The 11,723-nt window shown below is 47.4% G+C and overlaps 1 protein-coding gene across 1 annotated transcript; it reads right to left on the bottom strand.

Annotated features, from left to right (window-relative positions):
• On the bottom strand, positions 1-9,841 carry LOC118078531 (hepatic lectin-like). Its single transcript, XM_035102428.3, has 6 exons — positions 9,587-9,841; positions 7,680-7,778; positions 4,594-4,668; positions 1,645-1,796; positions 1,188-1,300; positions 1-600 (listed from the first exon to the last, which is right to left on the bottom strand). The coding sequence occupies exons 1-6, from the start codon at positions 9,627-9,629 to the stop codon at positions 435-437; spliced, it is 648 nt and encodes a 215-aa protein (XP_034958319.1). The 5' UTR covers positions 9,630-9,841; the 3' UTR covers positions 1-434.
• Between the last annotated feature and the right edge of the window lie 1,882 nt (positions 9,842-11,723).

Here is an 11,723-nt window from a genome sequence, read left to right as displayed (position 1 = left end):
TAGCAGCAGCATTTATATAATACTTTATAGCGTTGAAAGTACTTTTCTTACACCATCTCGGGAACCCTGTAAGGAAGGACAGAATTATTTCCCCCAGTTTGGAAGAAACAATTGCTTAAGAATTTCTATGTCAGCAATAAACCTGCCATTTCCCCCAAATAATTGGGTTTTAAAATGAAATCTTGAAAGTTTGTATGATATTTTAAAAATAATAATGATAATAATGTTTTCCTGACAAAGGTACATTGCTTTTTTGGGAGCTGTCACCAGGTTAGGGTTTGAAGTTGCTCATATTAGGCATGAAGATCAATTCCCTGTACACGTCTACTCAGAAATGAGCTTCACACTGCGTCTGTTGGGGCTCATACATAGGTCAATTGGGCATAGGATTGCAGCCTACAATATATTATTATATTTTAATAATGCTATAGGGTTCAGGGCCTCTTGGATGCAGATGTCGGCTTCACTGGTAAGGCTTTCTCACAGACATAGAAGGATTCAGAACTGCAGGTGTAGTCATTCCATTCCCCATTGATCCAAACTTGGCCACAGTCCTCTTCCTGGTTTTGATAACTGTTGGGTTCTCCTTGCTTCCAGTTCCTGTGATGGAAGCAAGATGTCTCTGTCTCTCTCTCTCTCTGAGCCTCATCATCATCAACAAAAATTCACTAAACCCATTTATGTTCACCCACTAGGAATTCTAGGCCACTGTTGCCCAAACTTCTAACAGATTAATATTTTCCTCCCCCTAAATTAAAATTGAAAGCCTATTTACTTTTACAGTTAAAAAGATTTATTCCCTGTACACGTCTACTCAGAAATGAGCTTCACACTGCGTCTGTTGGGGCTTATACCTAGGTCAAGTGGGCATAGGATTGCAGCCTACAATATATTATTATAATTTAATAATATTATAGGGTTATTATATTATTGTTCCATAGGGTTGCAGCCTTCCAAACATAGGACCGGTGTGACCTAGTTGCTTCCCATATGAAAAACTGGCAGTAACACTGTCACCCCTTGTGACCTCCAGTCACTGAGGAACAACAGTGATGGGGCAGAGGCCTTCCAGTCAACCTCTGGTCGGCCTCAGGAATGGGGGGAGCAGGATTAGGTGGGCCTTTGGCCTAGTCCCACAAGTCTCTTCTTCTGTTCTTATGACCCCAGAGGAGTTGCCCAGCGCTTACGTGAAGCCTGTTCTGTAATTGCTGCTGTCCAGCCATTTCCACTCGCCTTCTGTGTGTTGGTCGTGGAGTCCAATCCAATAGCGCTCATTCCTGGTCCGGGTCTGTATGAAATTCTGCAAGAGGCAAATCCAAAATACAGAAATATGGGGCTGCGTCAAACAAAGGCATCCCCTTAGCGCAAAGACTTCCTTCTTCCTCTCCTTTCCCTCACCCCCCTCCCAATTTTTCCTGGGGTTCTCCAACGGCCAGAGCAGACTTGGGGGGTGGGGGGCACAGGGACAGGAATTCCATGGTGTAGGTGGAAGTGCTTGTGTCGATGGGTCCAGTTCTCTTGTTACAACCATTGCTTCGGTGTTTGCATGAAGATGAAGATTCTGGGGCTACCTACTTTGCAGAGAAGGAGAAGAGTTGGCAAGCAAGTGAGTGATCAAGGAAAATATGTTTCACATCTTGTTACCTGTTTGGCCAAATTGTTGATGATGACCAGCTGAGAGTGCTGCTGTTCACACTGTGCTTTGGCCATATGCCAGGACACAGCCTTCAGGGAGAAGTAGTAGCATTTCCCACTGAAATATTCCCATTGTCTGGTGTCGGCACCACACGGAAACACTGAGCAAAGGAAAAAGATGAGAGAGAGAGAACTTGGCACTAGCCTAACTTGTCAATTTAGCAGGGTCTAAAAAGTAGTCCAGAGAAGAACGACGACTGGGTGAAGGGACTTGCTCTAGTGACGCAGCGTTGTGTGTTCAATGTTGCAGATGTAGTGTTGAACTGCAATTCCCAGTAACCGTAACAAACTACAGCTCCCAGGATTCTTGGGGAGGGGGCAAGCCATGTACTTCAAATGTGATGTCCATAGCTGTCAAGTTTCCCCTTTTCTCACGAGGAAGCCTATTCAGCATAAGAGAATTTCCCTTTAAAAAAGGGAAAACTTGACAGCTATGGTGCTGTGTTCAATGTGTTGGTGGTGCATAGGCAGCCTAAATGAAATGCATCTATCCCTTTTAAACTGACTTATTTATTATTACCAGGGGACGTGGGTGGTGCTGTGGTCTAAACCACAGAGCCTAGGGCTTGCCGATCAGAAGGTCGTTGGTTCAAATCCCCACAATGGGGTGAGCTCCCGTTGCTCGGCCCCTGCTCCTGCCAACCTAGCAGTTCGAAAGCACGTCAGAGTGCAAGTAGATAAATAGGTGCTGCTCAGGCGGGAAGGCAAACGGCGTTTCCATGCGCTGCTCTGGTTTGCCAGAAGCGGCTTAGTCATGCTGGCCACATGACCTGGAAGCTGTACGCCGGCTCCCTATGCCAGTAAAGTGAGATGAGCACCACAACCTCAGAGTCGTCCATGACTGGACCTAACGGTCAGGGGTCCCTTTACCATTACCATTACCTTTACCTTTTATTTATTATTACATTTCTATTCCACCTTTCTTCCAAGGATCTCAAGGTAGCATAGGTGGTTCCCCACTCCCCTGTTTGATCCTCACAACAGTCCTGTGAGGTAGGTTCAGCTGAGAGGCAGTGTGGGGATCAGTGCTTCATGCCTGGTTTCTCAGGTTCAAGTCAAACACCATAGTCACCTCTCCCCATGGCTTCCCATCTCTAAATTTTAATTTGCACAATTTATTCTGCAATGTATTTACATGACTAATGTGACTCCAGGTATGGACACGTAACACTAATCTCAAAAAAGGACACTTTTTAAAATTTAAGTCATTAAGTAAATAAGTTAAAGGATGCATAGGTCAGAAGTACTGTCTTGCTGATTATGATCACTTCACAAGGAGAGTTAGTTTATAAAAAGCAGAAACGGTTAGTTTTTAGAAACAACTCTCTTACTTTGAGCTTGACTTGTGGGATCACCTAAAAGGACTTGGAGCAGAATTTGGGTGGAGCCTGGGAAGGCAGTCCCTCCCTGCAAAGGGGAATATAGTGTTGTAAGCTTGGGGGTTGGTTTGGATGGTGTTTTGGGGTCCCCTCCAAACTTGTTGTTTTCCACCTGTAAGATGAGATTCTGTAGCAGAAGGAAGCATTTTCTTTGTTAATGGCCAAGCTTGTTAAGGGTCAAGAACACTAGCTAACAAAAGATAGGCCTTCCTCCCTTACCTGGCTGGATGCCACGTCATCCCTAGGGGGCAGGAGAACAAATTGCCAGAGGCTAGTCTCATCTTGCTCTCTGTGCTGAACCAAAGCTATTGCTTTGTGTGTGGCGAGATGTCAGGGACTGGCTAGATGAGGAGGAGCGGTGGAATCACCTGACCAAGATCTTTCCCAGAAATCCCGGAAGAGGATTTGGATCCTAGTTTCTGGTGGTGGACAACCGGGCACACCCTAGAGCAGCGATGGGCAACCTTTTGAGCTTGGTGTGTCAAAATTCGCCAAAAAACCGAGCATAACTCGGGTGGTGTGTCACTTCGAGAAAAAAACACCATAATTCCGCGATATTTATAGTTTAAACAACAAAAATGTATAATTGTAATATATAACTGTATTTAATAAACCAAAAAACCCTTATTTATCACAAAGTGCCCAGAGTTGTTGAGCTTTTTTTGGGGGGGGAGCTGCTGACCAAAGTTTGGGAGGTTTTTTTGGGGGGTGCAAAAGTTGCTTTGATTTTTTGGGGGGGAATGCCTCAAAGCTGCTGCGTTTTTTGAGGGGGAAATAGAACAGAAATAAATGATGAATAATACATTCACTGGAACTAACACACAGCACCGACATAGTCTGCCAAAGCGCCAAAAAACCTAGCACAGAACGTGTTAGAAAACGGACACTGTTACACCCAATCATAGTCTGCCAAAGCGCCAGAAAAAACAGCACAGAAGGGGTTAAAAACCAATCTCTGGCTACCAGCAACAAACAACAACAAAAAAGGATCCGGGTGGAGACATGAGGAGGAGGAGGGGGAGAACAAATGCGGGGGGGGGGGCAGACCCCACAACACACAACAACAGTGAGGGCTCTGTGTGTCACGTCTGACACGCGTGTCATAGGCATAGCTGCCAAGTTATCCCCTTTTAAAGGGATTTTCCCTTATGCTGAATAGGCTTCCTCGCAAGAAAAGGGAAAACTTGGCAGCTATGCCATAGGTTCGCCATCACTGCCCTAGAGGAAAGGAAGAGCTTTAATAGAGAGACTGGTGTTTCCCTGTCTTCCTCTGATCTGTGATGGAGCTGTTCTCTTGGTCAGCTCCCTTGACCCAGAGGCAGGGGGAGCTCTGGAAGCCTAATGCTCCATCTTATGCTCGGGATGTACCGGTATATACGGTATGTGTAAATAGAACCCTATATCAAAAACACACTACAGTCTCTCCTGTGACCTTCATTTCAGGGAAACTGAACCTGAGGTAAACGCTGACACCCCTGAAGTCTCTGAGACTGAGGTCTGTGTAGCAACAGAAACTTACAGTGAAAATCATGTCCGTAGGGATCCTTCGCAAGGGCTGTGCGGAGCTTGCTGATTTCTGAGGATGCTAATGCAACTGGCGTGATAAAGAGGGGGGAGAAACATATACGTCAGAATCTTCCTCCATCCTGCTACCCATTTCCAATTACGTAAGAGTAGGAATGCCAAGCCACCATGAAAAGGTCATCCTGGTTATGGGTGTTTTTTTAACCTTTGAACCTTTTGGCAGCTTTTTTTTTTGTATAACAGGCAAAGGGCAGAATTAACTTTGTGCTCACAGAATGGCTTTGGATCCACCTCTGGTAGCCAAAGAGGAGGGAAGGGGACTTTCTCCCTCCCCTGTCACACCACCTTCCTCCTTATTCTGAAGGGGCCCCAAATCTGGAGCCCATTGCGAGGAAGGCATTGCAGGGCAGAGTGAGGCTCCAGGGAAACTGTCTCTCCTCTTCTGGCATGCAGGGCCGGTGCTAGGGCTTTTTGCGCCCTAGGCAAAATCACCTCCTGGCGCCCCTGCGTCCCCTCCATAGGCGGGAGGAGCGCAAGCCAAAAGGAGAGTTCAGCGCCCTCCCGCCTATGGAGGGCATGCTGTGAGCTCCTCAGTGGTGGCTGCCGCGAGTGAGTGGCAGCAGCAGCAGCAGCAGCAGCGCCCATAGCTTAAGGCTTCAGCTACAGGCGCTGCCGCCGCCGCCACCGCTCACTCGTTGCAGCCGCTGAGGAGCTCACAGCGTCCCCTCCGTAGGCGGGAGGGCGCTGAACTCTCCTTCTGGCTCGCGCTCCATAGGACCTCCATAGGCGGGAGGAGCGCGAGCGCGCACCTGGGAGGGCGGTGGTGGTGCGGGGGTTTTGCGGGGTTTTGCGCCCCCTCCATTTACGCGCTCTAGGCAACTACCTAGTTTGCCTAAATGGGCGCACCGGCCCTGCTGGCATGAGTGGAGAAGCATCCACAGGATGCGAAATCAAATCATGCGGCTTTCTGCAGAGAATCCTGGAAACCGCAGCTTACCTCTCACAGAGCTACAATTCCCAGCACCATTAACAGACAACAGTTCCCAGGATTCTTTGGGGGAAATAAATGTGCTTGAAATTTATGGTATGGATAAGTCACCTCCCGCCATCTCCGACCATGCTGCTTGTGGCCAACAGGAAATCCTGCAGGCAGGGGCAGCACATCCCTGTCACCCCATGCCACCCCACCCCTGTGCCACTCCACCACCCTCACCTGGGAACCAAAGAGGTCATGGGCGTAGGCAGGGGCGGCAGGAGGGAAGGGGGCAGTTGCCCCCCCTAGAAGCAGGGCCGCTGGTGGCCAGCCTGCCCCGCTGCCCGCCGCCGCCCGGTGCCGTCTCCCTTCTCCCTTGCTGGCTGTGGGGCGGGTGGAGGGAAAGCCAGCTTTACCTCCACCTGCCCCGGCGATCGCGGAGGGGGAGGAGGGGATCGGAACAGCCCGATTTCGGGCTGATCCTGGTGCCCCCTCACCCATGCCGGTTGCGGAGGGGGAGGAGGGGGTCGGAGCAGCCCGATTTCGGGCTGATCCTGGCGCCCCCTCGCCCCTGCCGGGGGAGGAGAGGGTCGGAGCAGCCCAATTTCGGGCTGATCCTGGTGCCCCCTCACCCATGCCGGTTGCGGAGGGGGAGGAGGGGGTCGGAGCAGCCCGATTTCGGGCTGATCCTGGCGCCCCCTCGCCCCTGAACAACCATGGCTTTCCTTGCCCCACTGTGGCCCCTCCCCCTGTGCCTTGGCCCCGCCCCTTGCCACTTGCCCCCCCTAATTTTGATCCTGGCTATGTCCCTGAAAGAGGTGGTCTCCCCATGGGTGCTCTGCCCACCCACCCCAGCAGAGCAGAAGTGCCAAAGAGATCTTGCAAGGTTTCTCTGCTGGCTGAGCTGGCAGGCTGAGGTCTCCATGGGGATGCTGCCTGTTCAGCTCCTGCTGCCTGAGGTGGCTCTTTCACCCTGGCTCATGGGTGGGCCAGTACTGTCTGGAGGGCACCAGGCTGAGGAAGGCTGTGCTGAAACAAAGCGCCTTCAGGAAGTGCAAGGGGACCAATTGGAGTCCACCAAAAATGCTGGACTGGCTGTCAGAATTTAGGGAATAAAACTGATGTATTGATTTATTTAAAAAGTTAAAACCATCAGTATCATTTTCAGTGAGTGTGTATGTTTGAACCTGTAGCCCACACATAAACACTCAAATGCCATCTTTTTTACCTCTACCAGAGCACGCAAGGCTGTGCTGTATGTTTCCTTGATCTCTGCATCTTCTGCACTCTCAGGGTTGGGAACATAGGAATCTGCCTTATATTGGACCATTTAGCTTAGTGTGGACTGCATTGGCTTGCAGCAGCTCTCCAAGGTTTCTGACCATGGACATTCTCAGCCGTATCTGGAGGTGCTGGGGACTGAACCTGGGGCTTTCTGGACACCAAGGCGATGCTCTGACACTGAGCTGCAGAGCTTTAGCAAAAACAGTCTCCACAGACTTAGCTAAATGTCAGGCTTAATGAGCACAGGAACTCATCCCTAGTGGTCTTACTCCATGAAAATCAGTTGCTGAGACCCTACCTCCTCACAGCCATCTAAAGTTCCCTCCTCTCCAGGGCTTTCCCCAAGCAGTCGGAGACTGCACCCGCATGCAGCCAACCTCTCCTCTGCCCTTTTCATGCCTTTCCTGCTTCTGGGAGACAGGAGGGAGGGGAGCTTGTTGCCACAGGAGGGGGAGATAGCCATGTCTCTTCCCCAGTCAGACTCATCTCTGCCTCTTGACCTCCCTCCTCTCACTCACCTGCTTCAGCTTCTGCCTCTGATTCTGAACTTCTCTCTGCCACAGGCTCTCCAGTTCACTGAGCCCTATAGCCCCATCGGCTCCTGACACCTCATCTACCCAGTCTTCTCCTTGCAACCACCAATTGTCCCACTGCCACTCCCTGGGCTCTGAGCCTTTTTCCTATGGTGGTCTCCCAGCTGGTTCTTCCCACCATTCCTCTATGTTTGCTACAGGCTTTGCTGCTCCCTGAGCCCATAAACTCCACCCAAAACAGTTCTCTGATTTACAGATGACATGCTGTAGGCAGTAAAGGAGAAAACGTACCTTTGGAGAGGGCCACCACAAAGCCAATGACAATCAGCAGGTAGGAGACACCCAACAGTGCATAGATCAGGAGAAATGGCCTCTGAATAAGATTTCTCCCTTCATAAGAGGAAAATGAGATGATGGGAACTTGACCCCATGCAGACTTCTCTTTGGTAAAAAGTATGGGCACGCATTTGGAGCAGACCTCTCCATTTGTCACATTCCATGTTGTCTTGCTTGCATCTTATCTTTTCAGCTAATTTATGGAATGAAGCACTTAGCCAAATGAGACTGTTCACACAGCCCTGTTTGGCTGGGGGACTGGATTCTCTTAAGGTTTCCTCACTGGCCTTCAAGAAAGGATTATGGCTGGTGCATTTTCCCTTCATAGGAGCTTCTAATCACTTTTACAGGCATACGGAGATGGAGGAGAATTTTGTTTGGTCTGCATGTTAAAGCTAACCAACCTAATCTGCAACTATGGGACAAAGACCTGGATCCAAACCAGAGAAGGATAAATCCACTAAGCTCGGTTTCTCATTTTCCCATTTTTAAATTCAATTTCCCACATTTCACACTGCATCAGTGTGCAATTTTTTTTAAGTCCTCAGAAAAATTTGTGTGAACATAATTTCTACACTATTCCTAATCAGAACATAATTCTGCCCTACTCTGAATTTTGTGATAACAGTTCTTGCGCAAAAATGCTTTTTTAGCTCAAAATGTTTAGAAATGTGTACATTGAGATACAGTATGTGTATTTAAATACTATCCTGTGACAAAGTATCTAAATACAATTCTTATTTGATTGATGGAAGCATTGTATTTATACCCCATCTTTTTCTTCGAACCAGCTTAAGGTGACATACCTGGTTCCCCTCCTCCTTATTCCATCCCCACAACAACCCTGTGAGGCAGGTTTGTCTGAGAGGCAGTGATTGGCCCAAGGTCACCCATCCAATTTTTTGTATGGATTAAAAAAAAAGATGAAAGTGGAAGCTGGATAGAAGGGACTTATGAATGCAGAATTGACAGAGCCTGGAAGTAGACTAATCCACCCCTCCCTCTATGCTTCTGGAGATATCCCCCCCCCCAAAAGCCTCATTTGGACAGAGGCTGGCTCTTCTAATTTATTTTATTGAGAGGGTAAATAGAGACTAATAGAGAGACTAACCATTTGTGGTTAATGATTTAGAAATGTGACATTCAACCTTTTTAGGCTTTTCTTCATTAACCACAAATGGTTAGTCACTAATTTTGATGGGCAAAAAATGTGGCAAGCAAATATGTTGTGTGTGTGGCACAGAAGTCACAGCCCAGCGAGTGGGGACAGAATGAAGTTCTTTTGTGTTCATTGAGTCTGCACGCCAAAGCAGCAGGCCTAAGACAAATCTGCACGGGGCTGCCTTGCGGTTTCAGCGTCTGCTCCTTGGCTCTTCAGGCTGGGGTGAGGATTTCCACACACTCCCACTGTGGCTGCCAAAATGAATGTATTATTTAGGGCAAGGAATAATTAGCAAGCCTAACTGCAAGGGTCCACTTAAGTGTATTAAGGCAATGGACTGCCACCCACACGTAATCAATATGGTAACATTCAGTTCAAAATACAAAACTCAAGAAACATTACAAGTACCGGGAAAAAAGCACCACAAACTCAGTAGCATTCCAGGTTAAAAGTGACTTTAAAAGCAGGTTAAATGCAAAGATCTTTGCTTGGGGCTGAACAAGGCTCCAAACAAGCATAACTTGGGAGAATGTTCCAGAGATTGTGGGCTGCACTTCAAGCGGATTTAGTCGCCTGGAGAGAATCCTTCCTGATGGATTCTCATTCAGCTGATGGATCTCATTGAGAGAGGATCCTTCAGGAAAAAGCTACAAAACCTTTGGCAAATGCCAAACAAGGGGAACAGGGAGATCATCTTTACCTTTAGAAGTTTGAAAGTTATCTGTATACTTTTCTTCATCCATCTCAGGAAGCTGTGTGAGGGGAAGGTGTTGTTTGCCTTTGGTGTTGTTTTGAAACACTTTTGAAAATAGGGACTTTTTGTCATTTTACTGGGGTTGCTCTGCATAAATGGTTAATGATTCATTTAGGAGACCCCTGTTCTCCTACCCTCAGACTACCTCTTTCTAGAATATACCTCCCTCTTGAAAGCATGCCCACTGCACACAAATGCAGCAAGGTTCATGGGCAACTTGTCTTTTGATGAATCTGTAGCAGAATTTTGCAATTGTACCAGATTAGCAGAAGACAGGTCATTGCAAAAAGAGGGCCTTGTTCCCTGTTTTCAGCTAGGTAATTTCGGGAAATGGGATCACCCTAAGGCAGACGTCTGAAGGTGATTTTACTAGCTGCATGGGTTGATATGGGAGTACACAATCCTACCATTTTCCTGGGCTCAAGCTGTGAAGACTTGAATGCTAAAAGCAGTACTTTGAACAGTGTCTGGGAACAAAACTATAACTGGCGTAGTCATGAAAAGATACTCTAATAATTTTAGGGTGTTAAGCGGGGTGCCAGACCCCTCTAATCTCTGGATCTGGCAAGTCCTAGAATTTAATCAAGGCTTCCTATTCTTGGAACAGCAGGCTAGTTTTCTGGAGAGTTGACAGCTTGGGTGATGATCCATTCAGGGGGATTCAGGGGCAAATGGGCAGGATAGCAAATGGGTGGGGCCCCCTCTCTCAACAGATAAAGTCATAGTTTGGAGCAGTGATGTGACCTAGAAGCAAAGCAGCGAGCTGGAGTCAGAGCAACGCAGAAAGCAATGAGTGATTTTTGTCTGAATCCAAGACTGTGGCTGCAGGGGAAGCAAGGCCCTTTTGGGGTGTTGTGAACCCCTCCAGCATAGGCTCAGGTTGTATATATGTGTAAATAAACCATATATCATAAATACAACAGTCTCCACTGTGCCTCAAATGTAAACACAAACTGGGTAAGCACAGAGGAGTATTTTGGTAATGTGGCACCCTGCGGACAAAATTTGGCATCCCTAAATATTTCTTATGGATCTTCTCAGTAAGTATTATTATTATTAATATTATTTTGGACCCCCTTAGCTCAAGGCTCTTTGTGGGGGAACCACCTGCACCTCTCCCAACAAATTTAGGTTGATGTTCAATAGCTTGGGGGAGAAGATGCTTTTCTTGTCTTTATTTCCTTTATTTTGTACATGAGTAATAAGTGTAGGTGGCTAAGACTTTAAGATCAGAGGGACCCTAAATCTCTCTTTTGGCATTCCAGGAGTTAGCAGACAGCAACAGCAGTCTAAATCAATAGCTATTGTTGGTTTAGGCTACTTGCCAATATTATAATGCTTTCTAACCCAGAGAACAGTTAAGTAAGCTGTTTACTGGATGATATGTGTGCCCATAGGATTTTTCAGAAGTGTAAAATCTTACCTATGCCATGTAATTTAGGTTAAAATGCATGTACCACAAGAGCATAGCCAGGAGGAATTATTGGAAGTTGAGCTAATATGGTGTGTGTGTGCTTGGATACAGCACTTCCCTGCTCCTCTGTTAATTTCCCTAATTTTTCTTCTTGTGCGTAAAAATGTTGTTGGTTTTTTTTTTGAGTTTTTTTTGTATTTATTTTCACAAAAAAGATAAAAATATACAAACAGCACTTACATTCTGTATTATATCTTAAAGGTAAAGGGACCCCTGACCATTAGGTCCAGTCGTGACCGACTCTGGGGTTGCGACGCTCATCTCGCGTTATTGGCCAAGGTCATGTAGCCAGCATGCCTAAGCTGCTCCTGGCGAACCAGAGCAGCACACGGAAATGCCATTTACCTTCCCACTGTAGCAGTACCTATTTATCTACTTGCACTTTGACGTCTCCCTTTCCTCGCTTCCCTCACCGCTGTGCTATCTCATTTGGTTTACCACTCCTCTCAGCCAATCACCCATTCCCACCGCCCTTCTGAGTAATACCCCCCCCCCCACACCTCTGACTATACATAAGGGTCTGGTGACTTCTGTTTCAGTGTAGCTGAAGAAGTGTGCATGCACACGAAAGCTCATACCTATGACAAACGTAGTTGGTCTCTAAGGTGC

This window comes from Zootoca vivipara, chromosome 2, assembly GCF_965207765.1.
Source record: "Zootoca vivipara chromosome 2, rZooViv2.hap1.1, whole genome shotgun sequence".
Taxonomy (NCBI): domain Eukaryota; kingdom Metazoa; phylum Chordata; class Lepidosauria; order Squamata; family Lacertidae; genus Zootoca; species Zootoca vivipara.
This window is presented reverse-complemented; position numbering and strand designations above follow the sequence as displayed.